The sequence below is a fragment of the Mytilus edulis genome, chromosome 8 (genome assembly GCF_963676685.1).
Source record: "Mytilus edulis chromosome 8, xbMytEdul2.2, whole genome shotgun sequence".
NCBI lineage: Eukaryota > Metazoa > Mollusca > Bivalvia > Mytilida > Mytilidae > Mytilus > Mytilus edulis.
This window is the reverse complement of record NC_092351.1, coordinates 39,893,339-39,908,827: the sequence shown is the minus strand read 5'-3', so window position 1 is coordinate 39,908,827 and position 15,489 is coordinate 39,893,339. Positions and strand designations below refer to the sequence as shown.

The 15,489-nt window shown below is 33.4% G+C and overlaps 1 protein-coding gene across 2 annotated transcripts in view; it reads left to right on the top strand.

Moving 5' to 3' along the window:
- The window catches only part of LOC139485543 (inverted formin-2-like), a 46,863-nt gene extending 31,374 nt beyond the window's left edge, over positions 1 to 15,489 (top strand). The window contains exons 8-17 of one of the 2 annotated variants that reach the window (XM_071270091.1): positions 423 to 886; positions 1,530 to 1,648; positions 3,874 to 4,044; positions 4,273 to 4,530; positions 6,132 to 6,310; positions 6,644 to 6,764; positions 9,081 to 9,245; positions 11,378 to 11,486; positions 12,963 to 13,223; positions 14,220 to 15,489. In XM_071270091.1, coding sequence (XP_071126192.1) covers positions 423 to 886; positions 1,530 to 1,648; positions 3,874 to 4,044; positions 4,273 to 4,530; positions 6,132 to 6,310; positions 6,644 to 6,764; positions 9,081 to 9,245; positions 11,378 to 11,486; positions 12,963 to 13,223; positions 14,220 to 15,349 — 2,977 coding nt within the window. In that variant the 3' untranslated portion in view covers positions 15,350 to 15,489. The remainder of the gene's footprint in view (positions 1 to 422; positions 887 to 1,529; positions 1,649 to 3,873; positions 4,045 to 4,272; positions 4,531 to 6,131; positions 6,311 to 6,643; positions 6,765 to 9,080; positions 9,246 to 11,377; positions 11,487 to 12,962; positions 13,224 to 14,219) is intronic. The other variant, XM_071270092.1, reaches the window with a different exon arrangement.

Here is a 15,489-nt window from a genome sequence, read left to right as displayed (position 1 = left end):
CAACTCGTGATCATGGTGATGGCATCCATAAAATTTACGAAGGGATGATTTCAACTTCACCATTTGGAACTTTTGGTTTAATAGCTTCCTTGTGAGCAGCAACCCTCTATCTAGGAAATCATTTCAACTTCTGTAATGCAGTCTGCTTAATACTTACAGAATTAGCTGGACTGATGTTGGGATCATCCCTTTATTTGAAGCAGAATTTTCTTGTTATTATTGAAGAAAAAATCTTTTACTAAAAAAAAAAACTTGCTTTGTTTTTGATACTGAAATTTTTATGATACGTTGAAAAAATAGTGAAATCCTTTAATAAAATCTATATCATTTATGCTGTTCTGTGCTTTATTTTATTTACATATGCCTTAATTTGTAGCCCAGAAACATGTTTATTTCTGTATACAATTATTATTTTTTTAAAGGTCCAAAATATGGAAGACTATTGATAACCTTGTCCATCAGACTGTCCACTCCTGTGATGTTCATGTCAGCACCAATACATGTGATGCACCAGACACTGTTCTAGATACACTGCCTGAATCTCTACACAAAAGTATTCAATACATTAAAAACTTCCAGGCACGGACAGCCTTATCTACTCAGAAATCTAAATCTATATGTCTCACGGATAATGATACTGGGGTGGAACTAACACATAACAAGGATACTATTTCTAATGAATTAACAAAAGTAGCAGAAATGATGGAATATATGGACCAATCACAATATGATAATCTCTTTCTTGATGTCAAGGACATAAGTGCAGACACACCCACAAATAAGTCAGCTCTCCAAAGGAGGTACAGAATACAGAAGAGAAATGTACCAAAACCAAAGAAAAAGATGAAAAGTTGTCAATGGGTTAAACTTCCAGATGAGTCTGTGGGTAGGTACAACTAATTATTTCACCAGGAAGATAATTAAACTTTTCATGAAAATCACTTGAATTAGCTATTATCCTGTGTCACAGTGTGTGAAAATGCTTTATTCCCTCTGTAATAATACTAATTGAAAATGGTATTGTATAGGAATCTTAAAAAATACTGTACAATACAACAGATCACATGTGCTAAGGAGTTGTTAGAATAATAATAAGAAGGTATTAGATCTTTTATTAACATAACAAAAAGTCAGCTTCAAAACTGTTAATATTCATAATAGTCTTCTGTTTTAAAAGTTTTAAGAACACTTTCAATAATGAATAAAAACCTGTGTCCAAAAGTAAAATTTGAGCTAGACTCATTGTATAAAAAATATATGCAACAACCATGGTTTATTATTATAAATGGTAACACATAAAGTGTGCAAACTCTATAGCTATTGCTTTACAGAAAAGAACTATTCAAATAATTATTATTATGAACATTCCTTTCTGGTGATAATTCATTTACAGGATGTGGAATTACAAAATTTCAAAATCACATTGTGTTACAGTTTTAATCACTATAAAAACAAACAAATATGTCAACAAAGAAAAACAAAGTTTTGTATAGACAAAAATCATAAAATTTGTATTTTTCTTATTTTAGATAGATTTGGAGAGTGTATTTGGTTATCATCTGCTGTTTCTAGAAGAATATTACCAGATTACAACCAATTAGAGAGATTGTTTCAATCCTCAGAGAATATAGTACAGGAACAAAGTGAAGTAAGAAAAATGTTTTAAGACATGTAAAATGTATTTATTCCCAAAAAATTGTGTTTGTTAATTGCATTCAGACAATTTCTCAGTTGAGGTATTCTAAAGCTGAAAACAAGAACTAAAATTGAGAATGGAAATGGGGAATGTGTCAAAGAGACAACAACCCGACCATAGAAAAAACAACAGCAGAAGGTCACTAACAGGTCTTCAATATAGTGAGACATTCCTGCACCCGGAGGCGTCCTTCAGCTGGCCCCTAAACAAATATATACTAGTTCAGTGATAATGAACGCCATACTAATTTCCGAATTGTACACAAGAAACTAAAATTAAAAAAATACAAGACTAACAAAGGCCAGAGGCTCCTGACTTGGGACAGGCGCAAAAATGCGGCGGGGGTTTAAACATGTTTATGAGATCTCAACCCTCCCCCTATACCTCTAGCCAATGTAGAAAAGTAAATGCATAACAATACGCACATTTAAAATTCAATTCAAGAGAAGTCCGAGTCTGATGTCAGAAGATGTAACCAAAGAAAATAAACAAAATGATAATAATGCATAAATAACAACAGACTACTAGCAGTTAACTGACATGCCAGCTCCAGACTTCAATTAAACTGATTGAAAGATTATGATTTCATCATATAAATATCGGGCACAATCCTTCCTGTTAGGGGTTTAGTATCATACCATCATAACATATATGAGAAGAACATAACCTGTGTCATGCCAACAACTGGTTTTTGTCGAGCCTGCAACTTTTGTTGCAGAAAGCTTGACATAGGGATAGTGATCCGGCGGGGGGGGGGGGGGGGGGGGGGGGGGGCTACGGCGGCGGCGGCGTTAGCTAACTTTTTAAAAGCTTTATATTTTAGAAGGTGGAAGACCTGGATGCTCCATACTTTGTATATAGATGCCTCATGTTACGAAGTTTCCGTCAGTCACATGTCACATGTCCTTGACCTCATTTTCATGGTTCATTGACCACTTGAACAAAAAGTTCAGATTTTTTGTAATGTTGAATTCTCTCTTATTATAAGTAATAGGGTAATTATATTTGGTATGTGCGTACCTTGCAAGGTCCTCATGCCTGTCAGACAGTTTTCACTTGACCTCGACCTCATTTTATGGATCAGTGAACAAGGTTAAGTTTTGGTGGTCAAGTCCATATCTCAGATACTATAAGCAATAGGACTAGTATATTCGGTGTATGGAAGGACTGTAAGGTGTCCATGTCCAACTGGCAGGTGTCATCTGACCTTGACCTTATTTTCATGGTTCAGTGGTTATAGTTAAGTTTTTGTGTATTGGTCTCTTTTTTTCATACTTTACACAATAGATCTACAATATTTGTTGTATGGAATGATTGTAAGATGTACATGTCTAGCGGGCAGATGTCATCTGACCTTGACCTCATTTTCATGGTTGAGTGGTCAAAGTTAAGTTTTTGAGTTTTGATCTTTCTATCTAATACTATATGTCATAGGTCAACTATATTTGGTGAATGGAAATATTTTATGATCTTTATGTCAGTCACGCAGGTTTTATTTGACCTCAACCTCATTTTCACAGTTCATTGCTCAGTGTTAAGTTTTTTGTGTTTTGGTCTATTTTTCTTAAACTATAAGAAATAGGTCAACTATATTTGTTGTATGGAAGCATTGTTAGCTGTACATGTCTGTCTGGCATGGTTCATCTGACCTTGACCTCATTTTCATGGTTCATTGGTCTTTGTTTAGTTATCTTGGTTAATAAGTTTATGTGACAGTTTTTAATAAAGCTTTATACTTACGACTATCAGCATAATATTAGTAAAGAAGGCGAGACATTTCAGCGTGTGCACTCTTGTTTAATAAATGTGTTTAGTTCCGATGCAAAGACCCTATAAGTGAATCAATATTAACTAGTATAGTTAAAACAGAAATATATACAGTACATATACAATTATGGTTAAACAGAAAACTGCAGTACAAGTACAATTATGGTTAGACCATGAAACTATACAGTACTATACAGTGCAAGTGCTATGTATATATTAGAAATCTGATATGCAATGTTTTCAGGTAATTCTGCATTGATATTTTACAAAATCTTTAAATTTCATGGAAAACTGCAAGTAAGACCAGAAACCAAAATTATACAAGTGTTAGACATTAAAAAAATTTGTTAATGTAAATATGTGATTAATTTATTAAAAACAGCTGTATATCATGTATATGTAATTTTCAGATAGTTCTATTGAACTCAAAAAGTAGAAGAAATATCAATTTGTTCCTGAGTCGTATGGAGATAGGACCAGAGGAGTTGATACAAGGGTTAGAGCTAGAGAATGAGGATAGCTGTGACATATCGTTACCTACGCTACAGTACCTGGTTAAAGTATTACCTGAGAGAGAGGAGGTAAAAAGCTTTTAATATATCAGATATCTTCAAATTAGTTGAAATTAAAAAATCTGTAGTCAATTTTACATCATTTCCTATTTGGGCAAGTAACTTTCACTTCGATATTTGTTTAGATAATGTTTATATAATATGTTCCTGTTTTATAACAATGACATAACTAAATGAATTTAAAAGTCTGTAATTTGCAAATTCTCTGATAATTGCAAATTTTATTACCTTTTACAGATAGGTATGTTATTGAGTTATGAAGGACGTCGTCTGGAGTTGGGAATGGCAGAACAGTTCATTCTCATGTTAGCAGATATCCCTGACTTTGAGATTCTGATTGAAGGTCATTTAATGATGGCAGAATACAACAAAAGTATGAATAGACTGAAGGGATCACTTAATATGATGGTGGATGTCAGTAAACTTATACTTGAGAATACACATCTCAAGGAATTCTTCCACTTCCTGTTGAATGCTGGGAACTTTCTGAATCATGTAAGATTGTCCTTAAAATTCACACACTTACGTTGTTATAAAGTAAATTTAATATATACACCTGGAAAAAAGTATTGCAACACCAAATTGAAATTGAATTAAAAAAAACACTCATTATTTTTTTGTGATATAATTTAGTAAAATAGAACTAGTTAAACATTATTTAAGTATCACCTGAGTTTAATCAATAAATATCGACTCGATAAGTTTTTATCTGCACATGCAGCTACTGTACCCGTAAACAGCAAAAAAGATGTTTTGATCCTCATTGTTTTCAGCACTTTAAATAACCAAGTTTTTAAAATTATGTGATTGACACCTTATAATGGGTCCTTGACAACTCTTAACTGCAGCAAGATGGCAGATTATCAGCATAAGAGAAGCAGGGCTGTCGCTGTAACAACTGCACGCATTGTTGGTCATCACCATGCCACTGAAGTCGTTTTGAGAATAAAAATCAGGCAATAAACGCTGTAAAAGACCTTCTGAGATAATGAAGACCCCCTATTCCATTTGCTAGAGAAAATCAAGCATAATGAAGGTTGGTCAGAAGGAAACCCATTGCATACAAGACAATCCTAAAATGAGAGTGGTGGCCATACAAGAGCCTTTTAACAAGAACTGTTCGAGATCAACTCATCGCTACTGGTTACAGTGCGATAATACCATTTCGGAGACCTTTGCTAACGAGCAGACTTACAGTTTTCCGTATCCAATGTAGTGCAGAGCTCGCCAAAGTTGGAAATTAGCATCGTGGAGGAAGATCCAATGTTCAAATGGAATTTGGTTCATCTTCCTTGGCCTGATCGTAGCCCGGCTTTGAAGATTAATTTTGAAATGTCTGACATTGTAAAGTTCGACTACAGTGAAACTTGTCAAATGCGTTTTTTTGTACAAAAAACACTTCATTTTGTTATTGAAATTGTGGTTATATAAATCATTTTTTTTTTAAACATTTTTTGTTCGTTTCAATGCCAATGTTATCGTGAACTATGTTTCAATAATATTATACACATATTTTATTATATTCCATAAAAAAAAAGAGGCTGATTTTTCAAATTTTAAAAAATCAAGGCGTTGCAATACTTTTTTCCATGTGTATATAAATAGATATAGTTCAGAATAACTTGCAATAAAATAATCTTAAAGTGCTTTTATTGTTGACAATATAATCTTTAGATAATCCAGTTATGTGGATAATAAGTCATATAACACACATTTTTTTTATTAAGGTGTGTGTTGGGGAAGGTAGTGTATATAATTATCACCCTTGTCACCCATCTTTCATTTTTCTGTATAAGTTGTATTGAACATTATTATCATACAGTACTTTACTTTTTATACTAATGTATATGTTTGCATTTTGTTTGATTTCTCATGATGAGGGCCTCAGTGAAGATTAGTAATATAGCTAACTGTGTAACCCTCTTAAAATAAAGTATTGTTGTTGTTGTTGTTGTTGTTCATGTAACATTTAAGAATCGAAGGCTAGGTTGATATTGATGAAAACTTTCTAATTTCAATAAACATGATAAATACTATTGTATTGTAATGAGGGGTTTCTTTTGTGAGTAATCTCACAATTTTAATCTATATTGTAGGACTATGTACAGGGAGAAGCAGCGGGATTTAAGTTATCTAGCCTTGACAGAATGGTAGAGGTGAAATCATTGACAGCTAACCATTCATTTCTCCACTACATGATCAAGATGGCACAGGATCTTGACAACACATTATTAAAGTTTCTCCAAGACTTCCAGTCGTTGGATAAGGTTGCTAGGTATGATAATATATACTTACACATCCAAGATGAGTTTGAAAAATCTGTTGAACTGTAGAACAATATAATGGCAATAAACAACTTTTGAAAGTATAGTATCATCAATCGAAAGATTTTATTTTCAAATGAAATACAACTATGGATTCCTATTCATTGTATTGCCTTCCAATGCTTAATACAATATAATATCTTTTTCTTTGTTCTGACTTTAACATGTATGTAATCCTTATCCGTCAGTGCTCACAAACACTTGATGATTTAGTGTTCTATGTCTTACGATTACTTCTTATCATAGTTTTAAACTAAATATTTTGTTGGTTGGTTTTTTTTCAGCACATCACTGAATGATTTAAGGAGAGATATAAATAGTTTCAGTAAACAGATGTGTAGATTTATACAACATCTTCAATTGGCTGATCATAAACTGAAGGACAAGTTCAACACATTTATAGAGGTAATATTTGTAATGCTAAAAGTTGAGCACTTGGCTATTTCGTTTTCCTTTATGCCCTTTATGTCTGAAATTTTTCAAGGAAATCATTTTACTTTTTTACTTTTGTGTACTTTAAAATTAACATTGAATACAGTCATGGGTGAAAGTTTGATACACATTAATTACCATGATAACTTTGTAAAACCTTCATGGATTTTATGAAATTTTGGACAGAATCCTGTTGAGCAAAATTTGGAAAATAATTATTATATACACTCACTTAAAAAAAGTGGGGGTATACTATTTGACCTCTGTCAGTCAGTCCATCCGTCCCAGGAATATGTTTCATCGCATCTTTCTCAGGAACTGCACTATAAAGATAGCTGAAATTTAGTTTAAGAGTTAATATAAGTCAGCTGTACCCTGTGATGTGTTTTCAGATTCATCACTTGACAACTTCCTGTTTACCAAACACTTTCATCATTTTTCACATGAGTACCCAAGTTGAAAATTTTTGTCACATTTTTCTCAGGAACTACAGTACAAGGATTTCCAGAAGTTTGTTTCACGGTTTATATCATGTATATAAGTCAGCTATACTGTGTGATGTGTTTTTAGATTCATCACTCAACAACTTCCTGTTTGCCGAAATATTTTGGAGTGGATATGATCCTTGAGCAGTAGCTTGCAATTTCACTTGTTCATACCTTTCACGATTTAGGTGTGTACTACACAATTTTGACCCTTTGTCACGATTGCACAATCGTGATCCTGAAAAAACATCTAAAACAAGATTTTGTGAAAATCTACACGATTTGTTCCCAATTTTGAACTGTGTCCAAGGGAAGACAATCGTGTTCAGCAAATCAAATTCTGTGTTTCTCGTGATCAAATTAATAAGCCAATCAAAAACATTTTCTCTCAAGATTATTCTAACATGCTAGATTTTGAACTTGTGTTGTATTCCTCTGTGTCAGAGAAACAGAAAAATTGTAAAACCGTGAACATGGCAGGTGATTTTTTTCACCTTCAATGAGGTTCTTACACAGATTAAGAACTAAAGCATGGCTTATTTACAAAATTCAATGATGCAGTACTACCATAAAGATAATCAATAGTAGTTTATTCACTAATTTATTGACATTACACTTGATGTAACATCTGTTATTTATGTATTCAATTAAATTACCACAAATCATTTAAAGTACAATGTACTATTCTTTTATTTTTCACAAGGACCAAACAAACAGGTTTGGAACAACCCCCACATGAGGGGTTTCCCTTAAATGTGTGACTGTCCCTAAGACAAGAGGTCATTTAACTATTGTAAAAAAAAAAAATTGAAAAATTTAGACTTTTTAACTTAAAAATGGAAAAATTCATTATAATTTATATTTGGGTACAACTTTTCTAAATGAGGGGTCCAATTATAATGAAAAATAAAGAAATTAAAGTCCAAGAACACTTCAAAATTCTTGTACATGTGTTGACCATATAATACCAGATAGATCATAAGATGTATAGTTCTTTGGGAAAAGATTTCTTCAAATAGTATGAATATGTGCTTATTTGTACTTAAAAAGTGGGTTTTAATGTCCTTACATTGAGGGGTTACCCTAGGTGTTGTTCCCAACCTGATAAAGGTCCTTCTTTGTGCATAATTTTAAATTGGAAAAGTCAACAATCATGATATATATCCTTACACATGAAAATAAATCCTGGGCTTATAGCTACATGTTTATCTTTTCTACTGATATAATAACTAGAATCATGCAAATAAACTTAATAAAAAGGCTTGAAAGCTCATCTTACAAATATGACACTTTTTCTAGACCATAAAACAGCATGCGCAAAATACGTCGCAAAGAATTATAACCTTTGAAATTGTTGTCGCGCACTAAAACCATGGCACTTTCAAAAGTTGGCAGGTATGCTTGTTTTTCATCTTTCTGTTTTTCACTGATAAATGGACTCAGTTAGTTATTTACTGTTAAAAAGTATAAAGTCTGGGATTAAAGTTTGTAATACATTAATAACTTTATCAAATCTTCATCGAGTTTTATGAAACTTTGGCAAAAGCTTTTATATGATTCAGAGAAGATGTTTGAAGAAATCATTTCAATTGGATGTTGACCTTTAAGAAAAAATGGAGATGTGGTATGGTTGACAATGAGACAACTATCCACTAAAGTTCATATGAAGTAGATGGGAGTTGCTGTCTGAGTCAGCGATAGAGTCAGCGATATTTAAACTCATCTTTTCCTAGTAATAAATGTAATGTTTCACGACAGCAATCTTTAAACCAATTACCATTTCATGATTGATTTTTCCCTTTAGACTGTGAGAGCAGAACTGATCATCATACAAGCTACAACACTACAGTTAAGGAGCCTATCAGAAAAAGTTGCCGCTTATTTCTGTGAAGATTTTACAAACTTTGACCTTGAAAACACTTTCAAAGTCTTACAGAAATTCTGTAAACAAATCAGAAAATGTCAAATGGTAGGTATTCATTAAAATTAACAAGGACCAAGGACTCATTGATATTTATAGAATTATAAAATGATTAATTGCAAAATTATGATATGGAAAATTATATGGTAAATGACCAAATATAAGTTGATTGAAAAAGATCATATAATAGAGTACAGTTCTAGGAAATTATTATAGTTTTGTTATGTATTGTGTTTTTTAGCTCACCTGGCCCGAAGGGCCAAGTGAGCTATTCCCATCACTTTGCGTCCGTCGTCCGTCGTCGTTAACTTTTACAAAAATCTTCTCCTCTGAAACTACTGGGCCAAATTCAACCAAACTTGACCAAAATCATCATTGGGGTATCTAGTTTTAAAAATGTGTGGCGTGACCCCGCCAACCAACCAAGATGGCCGCCACGGCTAAAAATAGAACATAGGGGTAAAATGTAGATTTTGGCTCATATCTCTGAAACCAAAGCATTTAGAGCAAATCTGAATGGGGTAAAATTGTTTATCAGGTCAAGATCTATCTGCCCTGAAATTTTCAGATGAATCGGACAACCCGTTGTTGGGTTGCTGCCCCTGAATTGATAATTTTAAGGAAATTTTGCTGTTTTTGGTTATTATCTTGAATATTATTATAGATAGAGATAAACTGTAAACAGCAATAATGTTCAGCAAAGTAAGATTTACAAATAAGTCAACGTGACCGAAATGGTCAGTTGACCCCTTTAGGAGTTATTGCCCTTTTTAGTCCATTTTTAACCATTTTTCGTAAATCTTAGTTATCTTTCACAAAAATCTTCTCCTCTGAAACTACTGGGACAAATTAATCCAAACTTGGCTACAATCATCATTGGGGTATCTAGTTTAAAAAATGTGTGGCGTGACCCGGCCAACCAACCAAGATGGCCGCCATGGCTAAAAATAGAACATAGGGGTAAAATGCAGTTTTTGGCTTATAACTCAAAAACCAAAGCATTTAGAGCAAATCTGACATCAGGTAAAATTGTTTATCAGGTCAAGATCTATCTGCCCTGAAATTTTCAGATGAATCGGACAACCCGTTGTTGGGTTGCTGCCCCTGAATTGATAATTTTAAGGAAATTTTGCTGTTTTTGGTTATTATCTTGAATATTATTATAGATAGAGATAAACTGTAAACAGCAATAATGTTCAGCAAAGTAAGATCTACAAATAAGTCAACGTGACCGAAATGGTCAGTTGACCCCTTTAGGAGTTATTGCCCTTTTTAGTCCATTTTTAACCATTTTTCGTAAATCTTAGTTATCTTTCACAAAAATCTTCTCCTCTGAAACTACTGGGACAAATTAATCCAAACTTGGCCACAATCATCATTGGGGTATCTAGTTTAAAAAATGTGTGGCGTGAACCGGCCAACCAACCAAAATGGCCGCCATGGCTAAAAATAGAACATAGGGGTAAAATGGGGTTTTTGGCTTATAACTCAAAAACCAAAGCATTAAGAGCAAATCTGACAGGGATAAAATTGATTATCAGGTCAAGATCTATCTGCCCTGAAATTTTCAGATGAATCGAACAACCCGTTGTTGGGTTGCTGCCCCTGAATTGATAATTTTAAGGAAATTTTGCTGTTTTTGGTTATTATCTTGAATATTATTATAGATAGAGATAATAGTAAGCAGCAAGAATGTTTAGTATAGTAAGATCTACAAACACATCACCATCACCAAAACACAATTTTGTCATGAATCCATCTGTTTCCATTGTTTAATATTCACATAGACCAAGGTGAGCGACACAGGCTCTTTAGAGCCTCTAGTTGTGCATATTATGGATGGGTATATAAAATATAGCTTTCTTTTGTTATTATTGTCATGTCAAACTGATTTAATATTATAAGGTCATGAAAATGTGCAGAAAAAGTCATAAATCACAAGTCCATAAAAAGTTCCCCCTGTGCTTGAGGTGTATACTAATGTTTATACATATATTTATCCATGAGATCACCTTCAAGGTGTGAAGGAATATTTATGCCCTGTCTACAGTTGATGGGGAACATATCGCTGGTCTGTCTTAAGGTTGGTCGTAAGTAAGATAATCATGATAATGTATTAATGCATCAAAATTCCTTCTTTCCAATTATAAATCAGTCATTATTCATTTGTCTATGTTTAGGACAATGCAAGCTTTCAGAAGCAGTCACACTTAGCAAGGAAGAAGAATGAACAACTTAAATGTACCTTCAAAAACAGATTAATGGCATTAGAATTTGGAAAAGATGCAGGTAAGACAAAAATGCTCAAAGCTACTGTCATAACATTTCAAGTATTTTTATGTCCCACCTACTATAGTAGAGGGGCGTTATGTTTTCTGGTCTGTACGTCAGTTCGTCCATCTCTCCCGCTTCAGGTTGAAGTTTTTGGTCATTGTAGTTTTGATGAAGTTGAAGTCCAATCAACTTGAATCTTAGTACACCTGTTCCCTATGATATGATCTTGTAATGCCAACTTAGATTTTTAACCCCAATTTCACAGTCCACTGAACATAGAAAACGATAGTGCTAGTAGGGCATCTGTGGACACATTCTTGTTTTTAAACAACACATTGCCAATTCAAAAACAAATTCATAAAGACCCAAATTTTGAATATCACCTCTATTTATACATGTTATATTCACGATATAGTTGGCTTACATTATTAAACAGAACATATAGAATAAAACACTGATAACAGGAATTTTGGTCCCCTAGAAAGAAGCTGAAGCATAAGAGAACAGATGTTAGTGCAAAGTTTATATGTGAATCACTTTGAAGAATTGTGACTTCGAACCAATAACTGACAAAGATGGCTTCTTCTTTTTCTTGAGTCAAGATTTCAAATAGATACTAATGTAGTTTGGCTGTTGTCTACTCTTTGGTCGGGTTGTTGTCTCTTTGACACATTCCCCATTTCCATTCTCAATTTTAATGTAGAGGATATATAGTTCACTAAGAATTACTTTCTTTTCTGAGTTTGAACCAGTTTGACAGATTTTGATGATGGATGCACAGAATTTGAGGTGCATCAGGCATTATTAATAATAGTTTTCTTGAATGATTTTGTGTGCACTCAGTTTTTATCATCTACACGTATGTATTACCACTTTTAGTCTTACCATTTACACAGAAACAAAAGTAATCTTTTGAGTTTGATCTTCCATTTGCCTAAGGCATGGGTAGCTTAAGATATTCAGATCTAAGCAGGTAAAAAAGTTTGAATGGTTTAGGATTGATGTTGTGTCAGCATATACACCATTGTTTGTATTATCAATGAAATTTATACAAAAAACTTACGTAAAAATTTGACATGTTTTAAACTTGCATAAACATAAACAATCTCATAATCGTAGTCGTAGCGATCTCACAGATTCAATCCTTGTCATGTTGAAAATATAATGCAGCAAGAAACTCCTGACTCTGGGTGTGTGAGTTTCTTGCTGCATTGAAGACCCATTGGTGGAGTTCAACTGTTGTCTGCTCTATGGTCGGGTTGTTGTCTCTTTGACACATTCCCCATGTCCATTCTCGATTTTATAACTTACATAAACATTTGACATGTTAATTTACATAAAAATTCGACATGTTAACTTACATTCACCACATGAATGGCTTTGTGTAAGATGCATATTAAGGTTATGAAACAAAAAAATAAATGATGTCTGTACAAATGAGGTTACATTACATGAGTTGAATCTGTTAAATCAATATCCTTTTTTTTTCAGGAGCAAGTTCTTCCATATTAGAAGATAGAAATAAAGTTTTGGAAAAAATATTAGATGATTTACATCGTGGAAACTTCCGTCCTGTTATCAAATCCGAAGTCCATACCCCTGATACAATAGAGCTGGACCCCTTTGAGTTTAGTAACATCAGTTTTGTAGAAAGTCCATATGTATTGAGACAGCATGTTGGTACCTACAACTCAGAGGAAGACATCTTATCGCCTACAGAGTTAGTAGGCATCCGACCGAGATCCAGTTCAGGTATGGTCATTCATGTTATATTTTCAAGATCAATGAAGATAGGAAGAGTATTTATCATGTTATTTTATACCAAACTTTACAAAAACTTATTTGTATAGGATAATGCTTCAATGAACAATCTTTAAACTTCAATTCTTAGTCACCTCAAGAATTGAAAATGTTGCTTTGACTCAAAATTATACTAATGGAAAAAATAAACAGTACCCTCTAAAACACTACCAAAATATAACTTAAGTGTTTTGTTAAATAAGGTTTGAAAATTTTCATTTAATCTCTAGTCCCTCAAAGACCTCATTTGTGTGCAGCCACATACAAATGAAATTGAGTGTCTTTTTAATGTCAACACAGAGACTATTTCAAAAAAATTTGCTAACACACAGTTCAAAATTTCTCCTGAAACCTAAAGAAAGCACTTCCAGTGTCATGTTCAATCGGCCTTGAATGTGATGTAACGAAAGTAAACGTGTGTTCAGGGGCTATAAAGATGGTTAAAATGATGAGATACGTAACTTCCAACATTCTAAAAACATTAAAGTCCTTCAATTATATGAAATGCAAACATATAGAACATATATGATTTTCAATTGGTACATTAATGATGAAATGCAAAAATGGGCAGCAGATACCAAATGGGCAATCAAACATCATAAATCTAAGAAAAACAAAAGAATAACAAGAGTCCACAAAGTACTATACATGCACTCTAGATTATTTGGATCAAAACAAAATTAAACTAATTGATCTTTGGAAGAAATATCTTGAACAATTAGAAATTTCAAAAGGAAAGTAATTTACTTCATACAATTCATGCTGAACCCCTTATTTATTGTTCAAAGGTTCTCATGAGACTTTTATACAACTTTTTTCAAAACCAAGAAATCAAATAACTACTAAAATGCCATTTTCCCTCAATCCACAAAAAAAATATACTAATACCCCTGAAACTTAACTTATCCACAAATAATACCATCTACAGTGTATAATATTTTATTCCAGCAGCTGAGATTCTTCTAGATGAACCAAGACTGGAGAAAGAAGAGGCTGTGTTGATAAATGAACCATATACTAAGACAGACAGAGATATGACAAACAAATTGCAGCAGTTAAAGCAAGAAATGGCACATGCACAAAGACCATGCCATCTGGAAGTGGCAAATATTTCTGATGGGGCACCACCATTCAAGAGTGCTGCTGTGGCCATGTTGAATGAGACTAATACATCAAAACTGAATGTGTCAGATAAAGAATTTACTGAAGCTAATGAAGTCGTAAGTAAAATAAGACTTGAACAGTTAAAACGTCAGACAAGTAAACATAAACAATCTCATAATCGTAGTCGTAGCGATCTCACAGATTCAATCCTTGTCACAGAGAAATGGATGAAATATGAGGAGATGAAAAACCATGATTTTATCATGGAGGAACAGATTGCACCCCTTGCTGAACCAGAAAGTATGTGTGCTCTGTCTACTCTTAATTTGGAAAATCATGGAAAGTTTGTTGACAGAGATGATATCAAGCTTTATGTAGAAAACCAGAGACAAGATGAGAAACACTTATCCTTACAGGAAGGACCAATCGTTAAACTCCCTTTCACGGAAAATGTACGAGAGACGTGGTCAGATAAACCTAAACGACCAGAGAAGAGATTGTCGGTCACAAATTTCTTCAGTAAGATATCCAGAGCTGTCCTGAAACCAAAAAACACTGACCCAGCAAAGGACGAAAAAACAAAATCTCAAATGTTTGGACGTTTTATGCGCAGAAAGAGTCTCACTAAAGAAAACAAAGAAAATATTTTACAGTCTGATCGAATGCAGCTGTATAGGAGTCAGGAACGGAAAAGTAATAGGGAATTCAAGAAGCTGAAAGGGGAGAAAGGAAAATCGGCAAAACAAAGCAAGGAAAATTTACGTATAGAAAAACTTAGTAAGGAAGATCTACGATTGGCTGCCAAACTTAGTAGAGAAGATTTACGACTGACAGCTAAACTCAGTAAAGAGGATTTACGTCAGCATCTTAATTCAAGCAGGGAAGAGGTTTGGCAGACAGGAAAGTTGAGCAAAGAAGATTTGAGGATGCTAAGAAAACTAAGCAAAGAGGATGTCAGGCATACTGAAGTGTAGAGAAATGAATATTTGTATTCACGATTTGAAACAAGTGCTTTATATTACATTTACTTCAAGATATTGCTGTAAATGCTTGTAATAAGTATTGGCTAAATTGGTGCTTTAAATTTGTACATAGTTTATTGTCTGTAATATGT